Source organism: Acanthochromis polyacanthus, chromosome 7, assembly GCF_021347895.1.
Source record: "Acanthochromis polyacanthus isolate Apoly-LR-REF ecotype Palm Island chromosome 7, KAUST_Apoly_ChrSc, whole genome shotgun sequence".
NCBI lineage: Eukaryota > Metazoa > Chordata > Actinopteri > Pomacentridae > Acanthochromis > Acanthochromis polyacanthus.
In genome coordinates this window covers 13,605,142-13,631,004 of record NC_067119.1, presented here as the reverse complement: position 1 = coordinate 13,631,004, position 25,863 = coordinate 13,605,142, and the positions used below count along the sequence as shown (strand labels likewise).

Sequence of the window (25,863 nt, the reverse complement as noted above, 5' to 3'; positions counted from 1 at the left end):
TACTTTCTCTCCACGATGAAGCTTATGTCAGGAGCTCTGATCCTGTTTCTGATGGTGTCCATGGGTAAGAGCAGCTTATAATTTACACATGTCTGAATGTTATTTGAATGCAAATGTGACTGGGTTTATTAGTTTTTCTGTTTTAGAAACTATACCTGGTTTGCCAAATGCTACTTTTATAGTGTTACTTTATGTTCTTATCTCTGTTATCAAAACTATTTGTTCTTGGTGAATGTATCTTATTGTAGAAATCAGAGACTTAACGGAATTTGTAAATGAGACATGCTACTACAGACAAATAGTTTTGTTGCTCTCAGGGCTGATGATATTCGTGTTCCTTGGAAGAATCTGAGTAAAAGCGTATTGTTCAAGAGAGTCGATCAAAAGCCCGTTCACTTAATGCAGCTCTGATTTAGTTTTTGATTCATGTACTTTGGATGGTCATTGAATCACAACTGACAAACTTGAAAAAGGTAGTGTTGTTCAAAAACATAAAATTGTTGAAAATGTGTATGATGATGATTTGCCTTATATTAGGAGATGTTTTGTTCCATGTGTTATAGTTGTTCTTTTCTGTATTCCTCCACAGCATATGGACTGAGATGCTACAATTGTGTGACCAACGATCCCAGCACCTGCACAGATATCGTGACTTGTCCCGCTGGCTTGGACCGATGTTCCACCCTCACAGCTTCCGGTAAGTTGTTTTGAGCCGATATGTTGCTGAAGTGAACACAAGACGCCTTTGTCTGTTGCTGAAGTTTTTGTCATTGTGTCTGACAGGTGTCACCACAAAGACCTGTATGATCAGTAACTTATGTATAAGCCCAATAAAATGCTGCCAAGGGGACTTGTGCAACGGTGCGATACCAACTGGTCCCAGTGTCCTGCTCCTGCTGCTGTCTTCAGCCATCATCACATTCTTTGTCTGAGGCTCTGAAACAACAACAGAATCAAATGTACAGAAAATGTATTGAATGTACAACTCAACAGTAACAAACAATCTTTTAATATGTGAAAGCTGTTAATGATTACACATTAATATCTTATCAGTGAAAGGACAATAACCCCAGAAATCTCTTTACGTTGCATCTTATACAGCAAAAACAGCTTTTTTATGAGGGCCAGTTACAAAGATAAGGACATAAAATGTGTGCTGTAGGTTCGTTCATACGAATGATAAAAGCAACCTTTGGACATTTGGGGCATTCTGTTTTGATGTAATTTTACATTTATCACCATGTGTGCTGAAGTGCCAAGTGGAAAATCTCTCAATAAACTTTGAGTCAAATAAATTTTTAAAAGATGTTGTGTGTGTTCTGTATCAGAAAGAAATCTGTTCCAATCATGTATTTCTCAATGCACTCAGACCTACCAAAAACATTCTTTAATTGGATTTTAAAATGTGTTTTTAGGCAGTTTTTTTTTCTTCGATTTTGACACTGTAAAAAAGGATTCAGGCCATGTGGCATATATTGTACACGGCACACTGAAAATAAAAGTGTCTATAGGTGAATAATCTAAATAAATCCACACTTAATGCAAAAGACTACCAGTGTATATTTGGTAAAAATCTGACAATATTCAAAGTGTCTTCACAGCACAACCAACACTACCATTGAATAATCCATCTGAAATCACTGTACAGGGTTGTTCAAAAAGAATGAACCAATTTCGTTACACAATATTTTAATAAGGAAAAGCAATAGAAAACTCCAGCCAAGTCACAAGTATTCTACTCACAATCAACTTTTATTTGACGTTAAAGGTCATCGAATGACATCGAATAACAACAGCGATCGACTCAGTGGATGGTGTTATGCTGACAAGTGTGTGGGAGGAATTCTCTCATCGCATTGATGTTGCTGCAGGTGGTGACCACATTGAACACTTGTAAAACAGGAAATAAAAGTTGATTAGGAGTAGAACACTTGTGATTTGGCTGGAATTTTCTATTGCTTTTCCTTATTTAAATATTGCATAATGAAATCAGCTCATTCTTTTTGAATAACCCTGTATACGTAGATTATATATAGTGGTTTTCTTGATGTCACTTAAAGTTTTCACACAAAAACAAACGTACTAGACGGATGAGGAAAAGACAGAAATAATGTTTTTGCTTTCTTTGCTAGTCTACCTTCATAAAGCCAGTGCATACAGCAAGTATCCATTCACAGCAGCAAATTAAAAAGAAAAAAAGTTAAAGTTTAACTCTAATAACCTTTTAGTTCCGTATTTCAAACTCTGCTTTGTCATACTGATATCTGGATGGATTTCCACAAAAACCTGAACAATAACATATTGGTCGGTTAATTTATTCAGAGTTTTGACAAAATCTTTTAAATGATGTTTATCGGTGCGTATATGACATTTCACAGCATTGTGAACATCTCTTCATCTAGTTTCTCTACCTTCCTGCCACAAAGATTAATAAAGTTATTCCAAATGATTATGCATTTTGGAGTGTTGCTGTAATTTCATAGTAAAAGCCACTCTATGTAGTAGTTTGGTGGTAGAAAAGCAACGCAAAGACAGTTTACAGCAAGATTTTGTCATCCAACAAAAAGCAGCAGAACCATTTGAAAGATGCATCAATCCCACTTCAATTGTACACACAGTAATAGCATTATCTAATACAGGGGTCGGCAACCCGCGGCTCCGGAGCCGCATGCGGATCTTTCAGCCCTCTGTTGTGGCTCCCTGTAACTTTGGAAAATAAATTGTTCTGCCTTTCAGGCGCGTTTCAATGCATTTTAATATAGAGTTTTATTGTGAAATTACCGCTCTTATTTTGCCGTGTCACTCCACCGGATGTGTTGCTGGACATGAGAGCGCAAATTGATGCAGAGAAACAACACGGAGCTCCGATTCCCACACCTTTCATGCCTTTTTTGTTTTACTCCTGGAGAAGCAACACCTGTAGTTTCACATCGTTTTGTACTCAAGAATGGCAAGCCTGTATATTAAAGCTCCACTCCAAGAAAGACACGTCTTGTCTTTGAGTCAAAAGTACTCATGATAGGGTAATACACGTTACTCGCAAGAACACCGCTCGATGTCCAGGCAGCAGGTCAGAGAGTCAGAGGAGTGTCGTCTTGGAAAATAGGGCAGCGACTTACCGGAGAAAAGTTACTAGCTTAAGATAAATAGATTTTACAAGTTAAATAGACATTCGCAAAATATTGATTTCCAGCTAACATTACGTAACATGTGAGGTCCAGGAGCAAAAATTACATTAACCAAGTAAGATAAATATTAGTGGAAGGATACAGTTAAAAAAATGAGTATCTAATTAGAGGCTTTGTAATTTATTAATCACGACTGATTAACAAGGGCATAGAGGTAAAAAAGCGATATATGCAGTGTTGTCTTCATTTTAAATGCCAAAAGGATTTTGCGGCTCCCGGTGTTTTCTTTTCTGTGGGAAACGGGTCGAAATGGCTCTTTGAGTGTTAAAGGTTGCCGACCCCTGATCTAATATAATTAGTTACAAGCAAGCCATTTAGATGTTTTAACTAGTGTGCTTTACTCTTGTGCTAGTGATCAGACAAACATGTTCAGGTGTCTCATTTTACAATAAAACTTCTCGTGCACGTTGCAATGTTCATACTCAAGAAAATGTAAAGTTACAAAGAATCAAGCCTGTCACTGTGCACAGACATGAGGATTTCCTCACTGTAAGGGTCGTCTGTGCAAAGGTTGGCATTGGTTAGTTTAGCTAATAAGCTAAACTTAGGGAAATCTAAGTTCCAATATATTATATATAAACATTGCTTCCACTGGTTAATTAACTACAAAAGCACGTGGAGGCAGGGACCTCACAGCACAAGCATGTTCTTATTACAAGATTATATTGTAAATTATTATATATCTTTTTTTTCTAACTTTGGTATTTACAAACATCAATAACTTCCAAGCAAAGGGAGACCACACCAGAGCACATGTTTAAACAAGGAAAGTTTAGTCATCAATATCATTTATTAATCACATTAACACAAGATTATCTTTTCACCCAAAAAAATCCATGTTCATAGCAGCACAACAATGCTCTGATATCAGACAGAACTGTCACATGACATTAAACAGAAGCTGTCAACTCAGCTCTGTGGAGTGGGCGACCATAACGCAGCAGTTCATTTCAAGTTGGAGATTCAAACTGCTCTTCATACTTTTTTGCCAGCAGATGCCACCAAAGAGGATTGTGTTGAAAAGCTTCGAGAAATGAACCCTTTTTCCCACACAAGCTTCATTTGGCCATCATCAGGAATCCGGGAGCTGTTCGAACACAAGACAGACTTACAGCAGGCTGGAGACAGAACAAGACAGATGGAAATCCAAAAAAGTGGGGAAAGTGAGTCCATGTGGAGATGAGCAGGGATCTGACAGTCTATGGTTCGCCAGAGTGTGACTGAAAGAACCAGGATTCTAAAGTGTGCAGGTGAGCTGATTACTACAATGAATGTCACCTGCAGTAATCAACTGAGTGCAGGTGAAGCAGGGAGAGAGAGAGAGAGAGAGAGAGAGAGAAGAAAAAAGGGCTGGAGTAGGAATCATAACAATAATCCAGTAAATTTAGTAAATGAACAAAATGAAGAAGTGCAAGAAAATAAAGCAGGAACTAATTTTGGTTACAAATAAAGGTAGGTAGCTGCAGGTATTACTTGCAGCTCTTGTATTTATTAACACAGATATTAAACTACAGAGAAAATGCGGTCACTTTCCTGTTTTTTATTATTGGGGTGTGACTAGAGGAAGAGGAGGGGGATTTCTGAAGAACTGGAAGAAGACAGGGAGTGGACATTTTGAAGCAGCTTCGCCTTCAGTTTTCACAGAATCTGATCTACTTTCACTCCACAATGAAGCTTATTTCAGGAGCTCTCATCCTGTTTCTGATGGTGTCCATGGGTAAGAGCAGCTTATAATTTACAGCTGACTGAATATTATTTGAATGCAAGTGTGACAGGGTTCAGTGTTTTTTGTTTTTTTTATTATAAACTGTACCTGATTAGCAAAATGCTAATTTTTACACTGTTTTTTTTTGTCTCTATTATCAAAACTATTTGTTCTTGGTGAATGTAGCTTATTGTAAAAATCTGAGACTTATCGGAATTCGTAAACATGTTACGCCACAATCCGTGTATGGTTCGCTCATTCGTTTATCCGTTTCAAAATAAAATGAGGAGAAAAAAAAGAATCGTTTAAGTTTTTGTGTTTTTAGTTTTAAAGCTTCATTTGAAAAAACAAAAGTATAGAAACTTTAAAAACGCTTCGTTTTTACCAATTTCAACGTTTAAATAACAAAATAAAGCATTTCACCATTTGGAAGCTACCAGCAGAACCGGAAATCAAAGTCAGAACTTGTGGCGACTTGACTTCACTTCTCTGTCCCAACCTCAGCACCATACGGACAACTTTGAAAACAACGAAGACATGTTTTTCTTATTTAGAGGGCGTAGACGCATCACACAGAGCTCATGATCTCAGTGTGAAAAATTACTTTTATAATCCAAGTAAGCATTTTTAAGTATTGAAGTGTAAATAACTGTGGCGATTCCCGATTCCAAATGATTCTGTCGATGTTTCCAGATGTTTCGTCTCCAGATTCGTCCCAACCAGACCTGATTGTATGGGAAATACAGATACCAGATAAAGAATAACTCGCCGAAAAACGTCGATATGACTACTTAATACAGTCTATATCCATGTAAATATCACCTGCAGACAGTAAAAAGAAATGTGCTGGCGAAATAAAAAAATACGTGTTTTTATGAACAGTGAGGAAACGTCAGAAAACCCACAACATAGAAACACGTCCATGTTGGCTGTGTTAGTCTGAGTTCAGTGGAACAGATCCAGAGCAGTGCTCTCAGAAACACTCAGCAGAGACCCTCAGCAGCCTTCATCAGAACAACACGCAGCAGAACATGAGCTGGGTCTGATAAAATACATCGAAATAAACTGAGAGCACACCATCAAAACACGTTCACTCCTCTACTAACAGTCATTTCAGAGCGCGTTAACTGCTGATAATATTAAATAAAAACGGAAGTGAACGATCCGACCTGGTCAAAACAAACAATATATTTATTTTGAATTGTGTCTTCCCAAAAATCTTGGCTGGTTTAGAAATGGCAAAAATACGCTTTTAAAGACGTCACAGAGGAAGACTAGAATACTTCCAGTACTGTACAGTCTGAGTGATTATAAGCAGGTAGTTTGTGTTATAGGCTATTTTTGGAGTCCTCTTTACATACTTGTGAAGACGTTTATCGGACTGATCCCTGGCATGAATAGCCATTCTGTGGTCTCTAATTTTATCTCTGGATTCCATCGTTTCATCTCACCGTTCATAAAAATATGCGTTTTTTTATTTCGCCAACATATTTTTTACTGTCCGTAGGTGGCATTTACATGGATATAGACTTTATTAAGTGGCAGTGCCGTGTTAGGTTTTGCATTGAGAGCTCAGGCGCAGGAAATGAGAACGAGACAGGCTGATGCAGTTTAAACCATAGACAGGTTTAAACCAATTCGTTCGTTTCCGATGACTGAATAATACATTTAAAACTAACTACTTGTGCCGTTTGATAAAAGAGAAGGTGAATATTTGGAACGCTATTCCCAATTATGTGTTTGACCAGGTAGGAGGAATTAACTTTTTACTAAAACGTAATTACAAGATTGAGAGAGTCCCTCTCGCTTTGTCAAACTTTCACAAACAGGCATTACTCTCCTGGAGGCTGATTTTCAAGCGGGGCTTCTCGTCGACCAGTTGCTTCATTTGGAATAATTCAACATAAAAATAAATCATTATTCTTAAATACATTGTTTGATCAGGGAATCATTTGGACGAATCAACTAATTAATGACCAGGGGCAAATCTTTAACTACAATGACTTCATGACTGAATTTAATTTCCCGGTCTCGCTCAAAGAGTACACTATTGTCTCCAGTGCTATCCCGGGGGCCCTAATTCACCTCCTAAAATGTGTTAAATTTAACCCTCAAATTAAAAAAAAAAATAGGAAAACAATTATTTATTGAACAAGTAGATGTGATAAGGGGAAAATGCTCAAACATGTTTGTTAGAAATCTCATACAACCAAAAACAAGAGCTGCAGCTGTGTCTCACTGGAACTCCTTGTACGGTGAGATTGACTGGGACAGGGTGTGGCTGGTCGACGAGAAGTTCTGTATAAACAATAGAATTAAAGAAGTTACTTATAAAATACTCCACAATATTTATCCTGTTAAAAAAATATTACAAAGGTTTAAATTAGATATCAATTATAATTGTAGTTTTTGTGATAGTGAGATAGAGACTATTCCACATATGTTTTTTTTCCTGTGTGTGCACAGTAAGATATTCTGGACTAAAATACAGCAATTTATATCAGATATATCTGGGCGAACAATCTGCCTCTGGGAGATGGACATCTTATTTAATGTAAAAAAAAAAAAGTAGTCAATAAAGATTTGGCAACTTTTGTACAATTGATTGTCACTTTAGGGAAATATCTTATTCATAAAGTTAGATGGGCTGAAGAGAAACCAAAATGGAATAATTTCTATAATGAAGTGAAACAATATGTGAATGTGATTAGACAGGTTCACCATAAAAAAAGCTGCTAAAACCCATGAGCTCTTTGAAAGATACTGTCCTAATATGACTCTGATTTATTGTTATGTTCTGCACTGTTACAAATGGGATTGAATTGTTATATGCTGTCTATAATGATATTGCAACCTAAATATTGTGCGTGGGGGATGGGAGGGGAGGGATGTTGTGAGTGATGTTGCGAATGAAAGGCTTGCATGTGTTTTTGATTTTCTTTTTCCATTGTATTGCTCTTATTTTCAATAAAGAAAAAAAAAAGGTTTAAACCAGGAAATACACAGAACTACAAATCCCAGCAATAGGGAAACCCCGGAAACTGGGCTTGGGACTCAGGGAAACTGAGGAATCCTGTGGTGCCCCTGGAGGTTGGACAGACTAAACTCAAAAACACAAAACCACTGCAGGCAACACCTGGGAAGGAATGTGGAGTTGGCGGGAAAATAACTCACTAGGAAAACTACAACAGGGACCAGAGTGAGCTTCTAATAGTACTGCAAGGTTCTCAAGAATACGCCAATGTGAGGGATGCTCCAGAAAACAAAGAACTATAATAATCACAAGATAACGCTGGTCTTTAACTAAGGAAGTCGCTAAGCAACGTTAACTGTAGGACAAAAGCCACAAAACACAAACTCTACAAAACTCAGGGCTTGGCCAAACTATAACTGAGTTGACTGTAATGCACAGTAACATCCGCCACTAACTAAGGTTTGAGCTAAAGGCAAAAACACTCAGTAGACAATATTACACCTCACCTGAACCAACCTGCTCTGACTGAGGCACTGTATACAGTGAGCCAGAGGGCTGTGAGGCCAAAGGAGCTGAAGACTGGGCTGCGACAACAGGGGAGGGCTGAAGGGGTTTGGAGCCATGAACCAGGTGACGTGTCCAGAGGGGGAAATGGGTTTGAGCTGTAGACGAATCCAAAAGCAAGACGAAGGGTAGCAGGAGCGGGTGGAGAGTCGAACTGAGGAAGAGAAAAAAAACAAAAAACAACAGGGTTACTGGAGTTCAGTAGGCAGTAAAGCTATAGAACCATAAGCACTGAACTGACAATAGCTGATCCCAATCCAGCATGTGAGAGGTGAATGGAGTCTGGTTTTATTGTGAGGCGTAGTGGGCTGATTGGCACTGGTGCACCTGTTCCTGCTTCTGCTGATTGCCTGCAGAGGATGCTTCACCGGCCTCTGCAGCACCCAGCACACCTAAAAGAAAAGCAAATACACAAGGGAAGGAGGAGGGTCCCTATCTAGAGCCTGCAGAAGCAGGCCTAACATGCCGACGTCTTCTTCATCAGTATTTTTATTTCACATACAGCCAGGACTGGTTGGAATGAATCTGGAGACAAAACACCTAGAGACTGAAACTATCACCAATTAACCTGATCACCAGTTAAACTGGAACAGCGGCACTAGTAGAAAACCAGTATCCTGCCATAAAGTTTTGTCCACATGTCAGACCTGTCTGTGAAACACAAACACATATACACAAAAGTGAAACATAACATTCTACAGTTAAAGTATGACACTCTACAAATCAGCATCGGACACATGGTTGCATCTTCTTAAATAGTTCTCCAGCAGAACCTCCTGGCATTCATTATAGAGCAATGTGGAACTCCATGGCGACGCAAATAGTCGCCAGTCTCAAAGAGAATGAAATTGGAAAAGCGCTCGATGTGCTCACGGTCCAACTTTAAACCGTTCTTCCTCCGTGACTTCCAGTGTTGCAACAAATTAAAACAGCCGCATTTTGTATTTCCGGTTAAAAAGCTAGAGCAAAATTCCAAGACTGTGTTTTTTCATTAGATAAATAATACAATTCTACATTTAGGTTTTAAAAACTGAAAAAGAGCACAACGCGGTTTATTGTTTTTGTTATTTTTTAGATTTTATTTTGAAACGGAAAAACGATTTAGTGAACCATACACAGATTCTCCAGACATCTGGTTTTGTTGCTCTCAGGACTGATGATATTCGTGTTTCTTGCAAGAATCTGAGTAAAAGCATATTGTATAAGAGAGTCGATCAAAAGCCCGTTCGCTTAATGCAGCTCTGATTTAGTTTTTGATTCATGTACTTTGGATGGTCATTGAATCACAACTGACAAACTTGAAAAAGGTAGTGTTGTTCAAAAACATAAAATTGTTGAAAATGTGTATGATGATGATTTGCCTTATATTAGGAGTTTTTTTCCCCCCATGTGTTACGGTTGGTCTTTTCTGTATTCCTCCACAGCATATGGACTGAAATGCTACAATTGTGTGACCAGATATCCCAGCTCCTGCACAACGAGCGTGACTTGTCCACCTGAATTGGACCAATGTTCCACCCTCACAGCTTCCGGTAAGTTGTTTTGAGCCGATATGCTGCTGAAGTGAACATACGACGCCTTTGTCTGTTGATGAAGTTTTTGTCATCGTGTCTGACAGGTGTCACCACAAAGTCCTGTATGGTCAGTAACTTATGTGTAAGCCCAGTGACATGCTGCAAGGAGGACTACTGCAACGGTGCGATAACAACTGGTCCCAGTGTCCTGCTCCTGCTGCTGTCTTCAGCCATCATCACATTCTTTGTCTGAGTTTCTGAAACAACAACAGAATCAAATGTGCAGAAAATGTATTGAATGTAAACTCAAGAGTAACAAACAATCTTTTAATATGTAAAAGATGATTACACATTAATATCTTATCAGTCAAACAACAATCATCCATTAACCCTGGAAATGGCTTTACATTGCTATCTTATACAACAAAAACAGCTTTTCTATGAGGACCAATTACAAAAATAAGGACATAAATAGTGTGCTGTAGGTTAGTTGATGTGAATGATAAAAGCAACCATTGGATGTTTGGGGCATCTGTTTTGATGTAATTTTACATTTATCACCATGTGTGCTGAAGTGCCAAGTGGAAAAAAATCAATCAAACTTTGGGCCAAATGAATTTATTAAAAAATGGTGTGTGCTCTGTATGTGAAAGAAATCTGTTCCAATCATGCATTTCTCAATGCACTCAGACCTACCAAAAACATTCTCAAATTGTTTTTTTAAAATGTGTTTTTAGGCTCTTTTTTTTCTATTTCCACACGATTAAAAAGGATTCAGGCCATGTGGCATATATTGTACATGGCACACTGAAAATAAAAATGTCTATAGGTGAATAATCTAAATAAATCCACACTTAATGCAAAAGACTAGCAGTGTATATTTGGTAAAAATCTGACAATATTCAAAGTGTCTTCACAGCACAACCAACACTACCATTTAATAATCCATCTGAAATCACTGTACAGGGTTGTTCAAAAAGAATGAACCAATTTCGTTACGCAATATTTTAGTAAGGAGAGGCAATAGAAAACTGCAGTCAAGTCACAAGTATTCTACTCACAATTTTTATTTGATGCTGAAGGTCATCGAATGACATCGAATAACAACAGCGATCGACTCAGTGGATGGTGATGTGCTGACAAGTGTGTGGGAGGAATTCTCTCATCGCATTGATGTTGCTGCAGGTGGTGACCCCATTGAACACTTGTAAAACAGGAAATAAAAGTTGATTAGGAGTAGAACACTTGTGATTTGGCTGGAATTTTCTATGGCTTTTCCTCATTAAAATATTGCATAATGAAATCAGTTCATTCTTTTTGAATAACCCTGTATATATATATATATATATATATTGTGGTTTTCTTGATGTCACTTAAAGTTTTCACACAAAAACAAACATATACTGGATGGATGAAGAAAAGAAAGTTACAATATTTTTTGCTTTCTTTGCTAGTCTACCTTCATAAAGCCAGTGCATACAGCAAGTATCCATTCACAGCAGCAAATTAAAAAGAAAAAAAGTTAAAGTTTAACTCTAATAACCTTTTAGTTCCGTATTTCAAACTCTGCTTTGTCATACTGATATCTGGATGGATTTCCACAAAAACCTGAACAATAACATATTGGTTGGTTAATTTATTCAGAGTTTTGACAAAATCTTTTAAATGATGTTTATCGGTGCGTATATGACATTTCACAGCATTGTGAACATCTCTTCATCTAGTTTCTCTACCTTCCTGCCACAAAGATTAATAAAGTTATTCCAAATGATTATGCATTTTGGAGTGTTGCTGTGTAATTTCATAGTAAAAGCCACTCTATGTAGTAGTTTGGTGGTAGGAAAGCAACACAAAGACAGTTTACAGCAAGATTTTGTCATCCAACAAAAAGCAGCAGAACCATTTAAAAGATGCATCAATCCCACTGCAATTCTACACACAGTAATAGCATTATCTAATATAATTAGTTACAAGCAAGCCATTTAGATGTTTTAGCTAGTGTGCTTTACTCTCGTGCTAGCGATCAGACAAACATGTTCAGGTGTCTCATTTTACAATAAAACTTCTCGTGCACGTTGCAATGTTCATACTCAAGAAAATGTAAAGTTGCAAAGCATCAAGCCTGTCACTGTGCACAGACATGAGGATTTCCTCACTGTAAGGGTCGTCTGTGCAAAGGTTGGCATTGGTTTGTTTAGCTAATAAGGCTAATAAAGTCACAAGGCAGAAACGGACGGCATACTACAATACAGCATGTTTGAGAACAATATGTTCCACAAGGCAAATCAGTTGCAGTTTCATAAATATCTTGCTGCGAAAAAAAATAGTTTATCTTAAATGTGTCTTTATGTACCCTGAGCAGTGAATTTAACTTGTGCGGATGGAAAAGAAAGCATAAAGCTGTTGATTTTGGCACTGCATTTACAGAATGGCACAAGAAGTCAAGAGACGTTAACTTGTTAAACATGTGCAGTTTGTTAAACATGACAAGTACCTCTTATGTAACCCAGAAGCACATGTATCTGCATACATCAATTACTATCCCCAAGTTAAAAAAAAAAAAAAATTTAAATAAAAGACATTAGATGATTATTTAGATGTAGTTGTTAGTGCAATGTTAATGAATTTTAGCTTAATCGTAGGTAGTTGAGAAGCATAAGTTTAGGCCTGCCCTCTAAACAAAGGTGCCTCTGTTCAACTCGGAGAACACATTTATTGCCAGTTCAGTGCGCAACATCGGCAGCCACAAGACAGGCAGCTCATGGCACAATTATCTTATCTATCCTGAAATAAAAGTCACTTGGTAATAAATTAAGAGAACTATGACTCCAAACCCCAAACCATTTTGAGGCTTTGAGGAACATTTGGGATCTTCATTAGGTGGAAGACTGCGGTGATGATACAATCTGAGATCAGTTTTACTATCGGCTGTGGAAAGGCACATGAGGATGAGGATCAGCTTATGATGCAAAAAGAGAATCAGAAGTGGATTCTAATTGTTCGGATGGAGGGTTATAATCTTCAGACAGAAGGCCAGATAAAGAAACATGAGGTGAAACTTCACCTAAATCACACTCTGCTTTGGAAGCAAATCCCTAGTGGCAATTTCCCTTTAGTAAAACAAACATCTGCTGCTATTTCTTGGCATGTGTGCTCAAGAGAATGTGCATGTGTGCGTATGTGTGTGAGTTTGTGCGTCTTTAATTCTTTGATGTCTTCAGTGAACCCATGTAAAGAAGGCGATCTCATCCAGGTCCACAGGGTAGTCAGTGAGGTACATGGGGCCTTTGTCAAAATGTTCCCCCTTGTAGCTTCTCCATCGTCCTGCAGGCAGGTAGATGTCCCTCTCTTGCTTTCCCGGCTCTAACACCGGCGCCACCATCAGGTCATCCCCGATCAGGAACTGGGAGTCAATCTTATAGGCGGCCTCGTCGTCATTGGCGATCCACCAGAGGGGCCTGATGATCGGGTCTCCTGTATCGAGAACTTCGCCTGCAAGTTCAAGAACCCTCGGGGCCACCAGAGTCTCGTGGAGCTCCGTGAACTTCTGCGCTATCTGTATAACCTGCAGATGAATGCACAAAGATGCAGTGTTAGCACCACAGTTTAGCACACTTCACCTAGCAGCCAGTGTGTAGCATGATGACTGGTTAATACTGAGAGTTCTTAATAGATTGTTGGATTGAAATATGTTGAAGATAAGGGTGTAGGTATAAATATATTCGCGATGCAAGAAAATAAAGTAGGAACTCATTTTAGTTAAAAATAAAGTGCTTCAAAGTAACTAATTATGACCTTGATATTATCCACCCTTAAAGATGATCTCTGTCGGTATCACTTGTATTTATTAACAAAGATGCTAAAAAACTACAGAGAAAATGAGCTCACTCTTCTGTTTATCAGTGGGGCATGACTGGAGGAGGAGGATTTCTGAAGAAAAGAAACTGTAACCCAATAAAACAGGGACTGGACGTTATATAGCAGCTTTACCTTCAGAATAAAAATATTCAGCGGCAAAAACTACTATCTTTATCGGACTTATATTTTGACAATAACTTTACCTCATTTGAGCAATTGGCCAACAAATATAACTTACCTGCCTCACATTTTTTTTAGATATTTACAGAGCCAGAATTTTATTTTGGGCTCCATTTCGGGATTCCCTAACAAACCCCCTTATTATATATTTGATGAGATTATGTGTTTTAACCCAAATAAGAAAAGAGCTATATCCTCAATGCTTGCTTTGATTTCACGCCTGAACTCCGCCTCTACAGATGTTCTTAAACGGTCATGGGAACAAGATCTTCAAATCTGTATTACTGAATCTGACTGGGAAAAGGTTTTAAAGGAAATTCACTCATCCTCCATGTGTGCAAGACATTGCCTCATACAATTTAAAGTGGTGCATAGAGCACATCTCAGTAAATCAAAACTGGCAAAGATGTATCTCCTCAACTTAACCCAAATTGTGAAAGATGTAAATCGGCGGAAGCCACTTTGATCCATATGTTCTGGCTTTGTCCAAGGATACAACTATTTTGGGGAGGTGTCTGCGAGGCATTCTCCTGCATATTCGGCATAAAGATCACACTCAATCCACTTTTATTTTTGTTTGGAGCCGAGACTGAAGGTTTGGCATTACCGGCAGGGGGTCGGAAACTGATCGCTTTTTCTACTTTATTGGCACGTCGCCTAATACTTTTGAAGTGGAAGGACACGGCTCCACCCACAGTGTCACACTGGATTAAAGATGTGTTGTTTCATCTCAAATGGGAAAAGATTAGGTTTGTCTTGAGGGGCTCTGAAAGGGAATTTTATAAAGTGTGGAAGCCTTTCTTAACTTTTTTTGATAAACCATGTACACAGATCCAGGACTAAGCCTTTTCTCCATTTCTCATAAATGACTGACTTTTCTTTTCTAGGTCAAATCTGCTCTGGCTGACTCAATTGTTGAATGTCAATCTGTATTTATTTGAGTTTGTAATTCTGTATGACAGTGAACGGGGTGTTGTTTGTTTGGGTGGGTTCTAATTTTTTATTTATTTATTTATTTTTGTTTATTTCTTGCACTGTATTCCTGTTTGAAATAAGTATGTTAAAAATAATAAATATATCAAACTGAAAAAACTACTACCTTTATGGCATTATATTTGGCTAATGGTCAGTTCTAGCATTGTTTTAGGAGAACTTTTTGCAGATTAAAAACAGCAAAATTACTATTTTTGGTCCAACGTTGGGTGACTTTGTTCAGCCACGAGCAGTGTCTGCAGTGTCCCTCATGATAAACTCCACCCAGAAGGAAGAGCAGCTTGCAAATGAAGTACACCTTGTAATGACCTAAAACCACAATGTGCTCAAAGTTTAAACCTTAGTGCGCTCCTGTTGTTAAAACAAGAGACACTACAGTAGAAGCAGCAAACATGTAACAAAACTGTGCTCAAAATGGTAATTTTTAAAATAAGATATTCAGATCTAAATCTGTTCTTTTACTCCCTTTTCATTTATATATGGCTTTATTCAGTTCACTATTTTCAGTGACTGTGAATATATTTATGTAAATCTTTGACTTCACCCCTTGACATTTTTTTTATGCATTTCTTGCATTTGTTACACATTTTAAATATTTTAAAATCTGGCTTAGAGAGAAGTGAACTGAGTCTGTGGTGGTTGCCACACAATGTGCAAAATCACAGACTTGGACGATAAAATGTGCATTTGTTTCACACACAAAATATTGTCACCACTAATTACTGAATTTAAGCAAAGAAATAACAACAAGGTTACATACTGAGACATTTAACTTTTAAACAATAAAACACATCCGCACTTCTGTTTGCCTCACCTCATTGTCATAGGCCCACGGTGGTATGGAGAACTGCATTGCAGGCATAAATGCAGACAGCTCCAACCATCTGATGTACAGCTCTCTGTCTGGCAGACCACTTTTATCATTAAACCCACCTAAAATACAACACAGATGTCAGACTTCAGGCTAAATGTCAAAGATCAATACTTGTTTTTACCAAAGCCAAGTTTCTACTCCAATGGTATGTGTCCACAGGGGCGTTTTTTTCTCGCATGGAAATGCACCACGTCTGAATATGGCCTGCTTGGTGGGCGTGCACTAATGGGCCACTTGGCAGTCACATGACAGCCTTCTGGTAGAGGTATCGGACCAACATGGTGGCTCGACTTTCTCTTGTATGTTTTATGAAAACAGTTAAGCGAAAAGTATTTCTGAAAGCATTTTAGATTAGAAATAAGCTGTGCAGTTGTTGAATCTGTCCTCATTTTACTTCAGCGACAGTTAGTTTAGGCATTTTATGAAAATTTCATGCGGTGTTGGACCTCCGCTCCCGCACCGAATTTGCATAAAGTAGAAGTCAAGTCTACTTTATGCAAATGAGCTCCAGGACGATACATCACAGCCTGCAACATGGTGCATTTCACATAGACAGTGAATAGGATGCGACAAATTGATGGATCCTGTGGACGCCATACCTTAAAACTCTCTTTTTACTGTATGTTTGGTGTAACAGACCTGTGGTGCGGTTGGGGTAAGCATTTCCTCCAATCATATCAGGTAAGATAAACTGGTAGCCCAGAATGCTAATAGTCAGCACAGTTGGAATGATGGACTTGAGGCCGAGCTCGTAACCCCATACTGAGTCTCTGTCGATGATCCTGAAGAAGCAGGAGATGTTTTGGCTCTGGTAACCCACCCTGAGCTCAGCGCGCTCACTGAACGGCACGGCCATTTCTGTATAGCGGCGGCTGAAGGTGGAGGGGTCAGACAGCGGGATCAGGGTGCTGAACTGACGGGGGAGGTAGCTTGTCTCTCCTGCGTCGAACTTGAAGGAGGTCACATCGTAGCGGCTTTTGAGCATGCGCAGATGTGAGGAATACCACTCACGGGCATCAGGGTTGGTGAAGTCCAAGATTCCTCCGATCCCGTTCCACCAGCGAACCAGAGCAGGCAGCTCACCGCTCGGCTCCCGGACAAAAAGCCCTTTCTCCACGGCCACACCGAAATTAATGGAGTCATAGTTGATGAAAGGATGCGTCCAGAGCGTCACTTGAAACCCGTCCTCTCTGAGTTTGTCGAACATGCCGCTGACATTGGGAAATTTCTGTGGGTCAAAGTCAAACTCTCCATAGTCGGCAGTGTAGCGGTCGTCCAGCTCCAGATGGGAGCATGTGAAGCCATGCTTGGTGATGTCGGAGGCGTAGTGCAGCAGTTTCTCTTGAGTTACAGCTGTCTTGTGGAGAGCCCATGTGGACCACACGGGTTGTTTGAAAACTTCAGGAGACGGGACTTTGATGGGCTTTTCGAAATAACGACGCACCTGAGCAAAACACACACATGCAGAACAGAATGACTACAGATGTATTTACATGTGGTTGCTTGTTAGCCTCGTCCAGGGCTTTAGCTTAAAGGACTAGTTTGACATTTTGGCATACAGGCTTACTTCTTACAGCAGACATTTATCTCAGGCCCACAACTCAAGTAAGATAAAACATGCTAAATAGTGAGCTTTAGATGTGCTGTTAGGTGGATTTTGTTACGCAATAATTTATGATTTTTTGGTATGGCTGAACAATTTCTTTAAACATTGTTCTGCAAAGGAAAATAAGGCTTCTGGCAGTAGTGTGAAATCAAAACAAATCGGACTTAAGTCATTTTTATGTAGCTATGCATTAGGGCTTCAACTAACCAAATACAGTTTTGATTGGTGAAATAATAATTTTGAATATTTGTTCATAAAATGGGGGCGGGGGGGGGGGGGGGGGGGGGGTGTTGGTCACAGTTTACCTGAGTCCGCTATTTGATCCTCAAATCTTCATCTTTTTTCTAAACCAAAAGTTATGTAGTTTAAAAGTGACTGCAAACCCAGAAAAGCAAATCTCTGTGAATGAGACGCTACAGTCAGACAGTTTGGTCACCTTGATAAATCAGTGGCTTAAATAAATTACAGGTGATTGTCAGAATGGTTGATTACTCATTTTTTTGCTGTTATACCAGTGAAGAATTCAGTTGGTACCCAATGAACAACTGTGCTAGTTAAGACCGCAGCTTGGATCGCATCTCCTGTTCTTTTCACTCCAGTTTTGGTTTTAGTTAACTTTGTTGTTCTACATTTAACTTTCCAAGCAGGGAAGCCGTTTTAGAATTTGGTCTCATATACAACAGTTTATCAGGATAATGCACATGTTCTCAGTCCAGTATATACACAAACAAACAAACACACACACACACACACATATATATATATATGCACTCACCATGTATTTGTGAATAGAGGTAACATCCGACCCCACACAGACTCTATAGCTGAGTTCAGGTAAAGCCTGCTGTCCTTCTTGTGGTTTGAAAGAAGAGTCCTGGTACCGGGCCTGGAACCTCAGTGTGCTGTTCTTTTCTGACCAGCCCAAATGAAACGGTACCGAGTCATTAATCTTGATTGCAGTTGCATTTGATGACAGCCAGTAGCGCTCCAGGATTCCCCCAAAAGCGTTTCTATTGGAGTAGACATCACTGGTGATGAAAGGCCGCGGTTCCTCTTCCCCTTGGATCCTGATAGGCCAGTACTGTGTTGCCATCTCCGCCCCTCCATACCAGTGAGACTCATTATAGGTCATGGCATGCTCTACTGAGTGCTTGTGTTGCAGCTCCTCCCAGCGAACACGATAACACATCACTGTGTCCTTTGGATGAACTGTCTGGATGAAGAAGTTGAGTTTGCCAGAATCTGACTGAGTGCAGCTCAGAAAATTTCCCTCCTTTGAGCAGGAGTCCAGATCCAGAGCGCCAGACCTATGAGAGTATGTGGAAATAAAACACAGAGGAGCTGGTTCAGCACAGCACTAAAACAACAAGCATATTTCTGCATTGCTGAAAAGTGAAAACACATTAAACTCATCAAAATGAGATGATTGGAACACAACAGCAAAGAAGAAATGCAATCACAACAAAGAAAATATTATATACTCCACTCAATTACTCTATTTCTCTGCAAATGCAGGGCCTCGAATACGGCTATTTCTGTCGATATGAGGCCAGATGATAAAGGGCATGACTAAATCGGTCTTCCCTAAGGGTGTAATCATGTGCCTGTCTCATCTGGTTTTCCATTATCTATCCACACGTTGTCGACAGGCAGCCTTTTATTGCGGCTCAGCACACAAAGAGAAAGGATAGTGCTGAAGCTAAAAGAAGTTATTCATGTCACAAGGGTTACTGAGAGCCAAGATTTACTGGCTGGTAGTTTCACAAGGGAAGTGTTTATTTCAGGGGCATCCTGATTTGGACTACATGTACAGAAGTTCCTATTTTTTGCAGTCGCTATGTTGTGACCGCTTTGCCTGGCTGATTATCGTGGCCGACATTCACCTTTTTTTTACGATTATGGGTATGTTTATTGGCCAATTACTGATAAATTAAAGGTGCTACTTCAGGTTTGATGCAGCCTCCTCTCCCTGTCTGCTGTCACTAACCAGGGAATCAGCTCCTCTCACTGTGGCTAAGGCTATGCTAACAGCTAGTGGCTAAGTTAGAAGACAACTGCAGATTACCCTGAAACAGAGTTTGGAAAACAATAAATGATAATACTTTAAGCTATGGGCTTTAATGTGAAATAAAAGTGGCAGAACAGTGAAACATTACCAAAATGCACAATAACAGCAGGTGTAACTGCAGGAGACAAACTTGTCCCACATAAACAGAGAAGAGAGAGCTAGTTTAATCCTTCCTATTTCTATTTTAAATTTCAGTCACAGTACTCTTTCTAATGAAGAAGCCTAGTTATTAATGTCAGGTTATCTGCTATCACATACTGTTAAAATATTCCATTTAACGCATATCGGTTCCAAATATCAGTGGTGGGTCGTTCTTTCGGCATTGGTACCGGCCCTGTAATAACTAATGTTGGTCGATCCATATTCTGTACCACTGTCTTAAATGTACTGTACTGTAAAATTAACACATTTGGGGTTTGGAGTGGTGGTCTTATGTGTTTCACATTGCACAGACAAAAAGATCTATCAGGACAAAAGTCACCAGGTTATTGAGTAATGAAAATATCCCACCTGAAGGCCATAGTGAAGATAACAGCCCCTGCCTGGTTGCGGATGATAAAACCATCCTTGTTGAGGTCTAACAGCTCAGTCTTCAGCAGGTGGGCTTTCCGGAGTGATACTGAGTAGTAGCACCAGGCGACTACAGCAGCCAGGACCAACACACAGCCCAGCATACCCGCCATCACCAGGGGCCGGCCTTCATGAGCCAGTTTCTTCTTAAGCGGAGAACCACCGGGTCCTCCGGCCATCTGCTGCTCCCCAGGAGCGACCGGAACAATCTGATACATCCTGAACACTTGCAGTGAGGTGTGAAGAGAAGCTGGTGTGGAGGAGGAGTGACAGGTGTGGACAGCTGTAGTTACCTTGCTGTCGGTGCCTGTGAGGGAGGAATATATCTGTGCGGTGACAGCTATAGAGGTGAAGGAAAGTCTGACTGTCTACCTGCCACTCTATAGCAACGTCTCCATTTCTGAATGAGGGCTGATTTGTCCAGACCTGTGAGATAGAAAGACAGAAACAGAGGTCAGCATTCAGGTGAAGTATGACTCATGTAAAACCACATAACCAGCGTTAAGACAAAGAAATGTGTACCATCAGTACTCAGCTTTTACGTTATACAAAGGCCAACAAGGATAACAGATTACATAAATAAACCGTGTCTATGTGAAGCAACAAACAGTTTACTGATAGTGTCTTGAGTATTCCAACATAGAACTTAAATCTGCACTCAATTCGATTTATTTGGGGCACTAATTTCAGGCAGTCTGGAAAATATTTATTTATCCAAACAATTTAGAGAGAAAATAATTAGTTCAGGAGTAAAGACACTAATGAACTAAACCTAGAAGGTAAAAAATGAAATTTCAGTAACAAGGATAATTGTTTTTTTTTTTCACCCGCTCTTATTGAGAAGAGTTTTGCCTGCTTCGTGATTTGTTGGTTAGTTAAGGGTTGATGAAGGACTATGTTTCCAGGTTGCTGTTCCCCGAGGCACGGATCGTTACCAGGCAATGGGCTCCACTGGGATTTTTCTCAGCAGTTCAGCAGTCTCAGCAGACCTGCTCAGTTGCCGTTTTCTCTGGCAGCAGGTGGAACGGCAGTTTGTTCTGGTCTTTCAACCCATGGTCTGATGTCAGAATAAAATTTATTTTTATTGCCCTCAACTAGACTCACAAAGAATATATATGACATTAATCTTCATTGGCCAGATGACGGCTTCCAAAAATAAGATCACACAACTGTAACATAAAGGCACAAGAAGAAGATAACACACTGTCGTGTGTGTCAAAGAAGGTGATGCAAAAATGGCATAGAATTTGACTGACAAAGAGAGTGGTCTCTATTTTGTACTCTTAGGATTCCTAGAGGTACATCCGAAACAGTCTTTCTTCAGCCTTTAGCTAATACACCTCTCTGTGTTCAGGAGAGGAAAAGTGACAAAAGAATCTTTTACAGATAGTAAAATTAAAGTAATTGAAGTCTTATTCTGCACTGAAAATCCACATACGGATTATAATTATGAGCTATAAACAACAATGAAATGCAAAACGATGTGACTGAACATCACTTGGTATAACATAGTAATGAAAAGACAAGATATGGAAGGATTCTTGTAACAGTACATCATCTGAACTTTCGCAGAGTACCCACTACAAAAGTATATTCTGTTCTGCCATTATAAATATATAACATATCACCTAGTCAGTCAGCAGAACACATACATATACACTCACAACTAATTAATTGGTAAACTAATTGGTAATTTAATTAGAAACTCATTGAGAAAAATCTTGCAAGCAACTCACACAAAAATTCAGGTTTTTACATTCACTAAGAGAACTTATAAAATACTGGAAAACTAATATTTCAGTTACACACCATACAAAAAAAAAATCATATCATTTCAGATATGTATTTTCTGTAAGTCTTATCAAAGAATGGAGGATGCCCGCAAAACAGACAACATTATTTGTGTTTGTGTGTGTGCATATGTGTGCATCTGTAGGGAGAAAAGTCCTGGTCTGCAGAGTTTGCACATCAGTAGCAGGGATAGTTTCTTTTAATAAATAATTCTTTTGAAGAATAAACAGATGAAAGATAACACAGAGTTCCGTTCTGTTGTCGAAAGTCCACTGAAAGTTCAGTGAAAGGTTTGGTCGTTTTAGAGCAACATCCATCTCCTGGTGTGAGAGTGGGTGTACTGTTCATCCTTATCAAGGAGAACAATGGGCCTTTTGATACATCAGGATCTAACAGCATGCAAGTTGTCAAGGTGCAGTCTGGTTGCTTCTGAGAACGCTCTCTCCTACTCAGAAAAATCTCACAAAGTAACAGTTTGAGGTGAAATCTTAAAGTTGGGTTGTTGAGCTGAAATTGCGCTGCATGCACAGGCAGATGGTGGTAGTAGTAGGTAGAAAATCAGAAAATAATGACAAATATTGATGCGTGATTCTATGAGACCAAGAAGAAGTCCTCATATGTCTTATTTAGTCCATAACCCAGATATATTTGGTTTACTGTCAGAGAGGAGCAAAGAAACAAGAAAATATTCACATTTAGGAAGCTTTGATATGATTAATCAATTTTCAAAATACTTGACGATTAAATTAACAGTTCACAACTAATCCACCACTTCACTGCAGCTCGACAAAATAGTTAAATAACTGGTACGTCACATTGAGCACAGGGCATTTGACAGTCCAGTTATCACTCCTGACAGTCTCCAGAAATTGTAGTTATAAAGAAAGAGCTCTGGAGCTATGTACACTGCATGCCATCATAATTAAACATAAACACATGCTGATATACTTACATCGGTAATCAGATTTACATAAATTGTTGCTGTGCGTCATCCATTTCCAAACTCTCCAAAACAGCTACATATCAGTGCACTGTGCCTACATTTGTTGCTAAATGCATCCTGCAGTGTCGTCCAGCAGCAGAGCAGAGCAGAGCAGCTTTAATCTGGTAAATGGCAGGTAACCAGGCTCTGTAGCCACACAGGCAACAGGTAACCGGACCAATGAAACCATAAAAACAGGCTACCATCAGAGAGAGCGCAGACACCATGTCAGCATGATTCAATTACATTTATCTCACAGCACCTTGGACATGAGTAAATAATATTTAAGAGTAACAGCCCTCAAGTGGTTGTACAGCAGCAAACCTGCAGTTTTCAGACGGAGCACAATCCTGTCATCCACAGCAGAACCGTGGTTAACTTCCCCACAGGTATCATTACGTTTCAGCTCAACATTCTTATTTTATTTTGATGAATGTTCGTGGCAATGCAGCATGGGGGAACTGAAACCTTGCAAATGCATAACCTGCAAAAGCTGAGTTCCTGTGCTTAAATCTGCCCTTCAGAGACAAGACTGCTGCTCTTTGTGTCAGCTTACTCAACCCTCTGACAGAATAAAATACTTCAACTTCTCTGTATATACAAACTACAGCTACACAAACTATTATTGCCATTGTTGATTAATTTGTCATTTATTTTCTTGATTAAACAAGTAGTTGTTTGGCCTGTAAAATGTCAAAAATGTGGATCAGTGTTACCCAAAGGCCAAGATGACATCCATAAAGTCTTTGTTTTGTCCACAACACAAAGATATTCAGTTTACTGTCACAGATATTTAAAGAAACCAGAAAATATTTAGATTTTAAAAAGTCAGAATCACATTACTTTGATTTCAAAAAAAATAATTTATCCAAATAGCTAATGATAATTTAGCTTTTGGCGGCTAATCTAATAATCTCATTGCAGGTTTACTACAATTGTGCACAAAACTGCACCATCAACATGATCACTTTTAACTACATTATCGTTCAAAGGTTTGGGGTCACCCAGACAATTTCATGGTTTCCATGAAAATTCACACTTTTATTCATGTGCTAACATAATTGCATACAGATTTTCTAATCATCAATTAGCCTTTTAACACCATTAACTAAAACAACATTAGAGCACAGGTGATGATCACTGGAAATGAGTCTCTGTTCCCCTATATATATATATATTCCATTAAAAATCAGCTGTTTCCAGCAAGAATAGTCATTTACCACATTAGCAACATCTAGACTGCATTTCTGATTAATTTAATCTTATCTTCATTGAAAAAAAATGTTTTTCTTTCAAAAATAAGGACATTTCTAAGTGACCCCAATTTTTTTGAACAGTAGTGTTTGTATTTTTGTGTCACATGCTAAATTTAACTCTTGTTTTGTCATACCACTTCTCTGTCTGCTTGGCATTGCACAAGACACTGCAGCACTTTTTGGTCCAGACTTCCCCTATTTTTAATCTTGGATCAATTGTAACTGACTTTATTGTGTTAAAAAAAAATCAATGTCTCAAGCAGTTACATTTGTGCTGTGGGCCTATTTGATTTCCAAATCATATTTGTTAACACTCACTGCTGGAACTGTCATAAATTGATCATTTTTACAGTCATGACCACACACATGTGTTAATCTTGTACCAACAATAAAGTTTTATTGATGGAGATCCTAGGGCTAGTTCAGGACAAAATGCAAAATTTATTGTTCATGCAGCCTTCATGCTGAGAAAAATGTTAATTCCTCTGCTTCGGGTGACAAGATGTTTGCAAAGTGTTAACTGTTTTGACACGACAGCAAGAAAATCACTCTGCTCAGTACAGCACAGCAGGCTAAACACTGCAGATAGTGCACATTCCCTTACCAAGTAACGAGCTCATACACACAAGCAATGTTTACTCCACACCTGCCGCAAATTGTCTTGTGTTCACGTTCCTTAAATTCCTAAAATAATACAAAACCGAGAACACAGTCAACTGACTTTGCTGGAATGATACAGTGAACATAAACTGTGCCACCAGATGTAATATTTACCGCTATTTTCCTAAACAGAGTCAAGCTAACATGTAAACTAACCAAACATTCCCAGTGTCTGATCGATACCCAACAAACACTTGTCCAGCTGGCTGGTGACGCTGTCACCGGGCAATACCGCGACTCCAACCCGCTCTTGCAGTTATCGCGAAGCTCTTCGAGGTTCAGGACGACCATGTCAGTAACACACAATTAAGTAGTGTTGATTTTGGCAATACGCTCAACCTGCCCTCTACGGCGTTGCGACCATAAATAGACATTTAACTTACCTCTGCATCTGTTTCTCTGGGGTCAATGTGTACAACACTGTACAGCTGTGAGTGCAGTAGCCTATTGCGCAGCTGCAGAGCGGTTTGAAGTTCCATTGTCCCGACCAACGAGCTCGACGCGGATTCGTTCATTTGGCTGTCACTCATGTACTACGCCATGCAGTGGTATTCTGGGAAATGTAGTGTGATGACAAAATCAGAAGTCAACAAAAGAGGGGAATCTGTAAAAATTGCAAGTTTGTCCACAAAGAAATTATCGAATACACAAAACTGATATAACACTGCTAAAATATTGTGAACTATTATTAATATTGTTTTTAAAAAATGCTTGGTATTTTTTATTATTATTTTATCCTCAACAGTTGCATGTGGAAACTGCTCATACGGGAATGCAATCCGTCCTGTTCAAAACGTTGAAAAACGTTATTAATAACTTAACTTCATTAACCGTCTAAATACTGTGAATGGGTGCGGTTTAGCTGATTTTTTGTTGAATATTTGTCTTTTGTCTTGAATGAGTTAAAAGACAGTGCTATCGTATTAATAGCATAATATCATCGGCTGCACATTTGAACTAGCACAGAGGCCACGGTGATTACACAACTGTTCTAAACAATCTGCAAAGGTGAGCTCATCCAGAGAAAATACTACTCTTGTTCTGACTGTGACATATTTTCTACCACTGGGTGACAGCAAC

At 39.1% G+C, this 25,863-nt stretch overlaps 2 protein-coding genes and 1 long non-coding RNA gene across 3 annotated transcripts; 2 read left to right on the top strand and 1 right to left on the bottom strand.

Annotated features, from left to right (window-relative positions):
* The first annotated feature begins 931 nt into the window (after positions 1 to 931).
* On the top strand, positions 932 to 11,716 carry LOC127534771 (uncharacterized). Its single transcript, XR_007943211.1, has 2 exons — positions 932 to 1,871; positions 11,131 to 11,716. It is a non-coding gene; the product is annotated as an uncharacterized LOC127534771 (long non-coding RNA).
* LOC110952503 (lymphocyte antigen 6G-like) lies at positions 4,750 to 11,716 on the top strand. Its single transcript, XM_051950812.1, has 3 exons — positions 4,750 to 4,905; positions 9,856 to 9,963; positions 10,050 to 11,716. Exons 1-3 carry the CDS (start codon positions 4,857 to 4,859, stop codon positions 10,196 to 10,198), a joined length of 306 nt encoding a protein of 101 aa, XP_051806772.1. The 5' UTR covers positions 4,750 to 4,856; the 3' UTR covers positions 10,199 to 11,716.
* On the bottom strand, positions 11,567 to 25,267 carry LOC110952502 (myogenesis-regulating glycosidase-like). The gene is made up of 6 exons (XM_022196065.2): positions 25,167 to 25,267; positions 20,035 to 20,520; positions 18,232 to 18,763; positions 16,490 to 17,294; positions 15,791 to 15,909; positions 11,567 to 13,510 (listed from the first exon to the last, which is right to left on the bottom strand). Exons 2-6 carry the CDS (start codon positions 20,310 to 20,312, stop codon positions 13,163 to 13,165), a joined length of 2,082 nt encoding a protein of 693 aa, XP_022051757.1. The 5' UTR covers positions 20,313 to 20,520; positions 25,167 to 25,267; the 3' UTR covers positions 11,567 to 13,162.
* Positions 25,268 to 25,863: the final 596 nt, after the last annotated feature.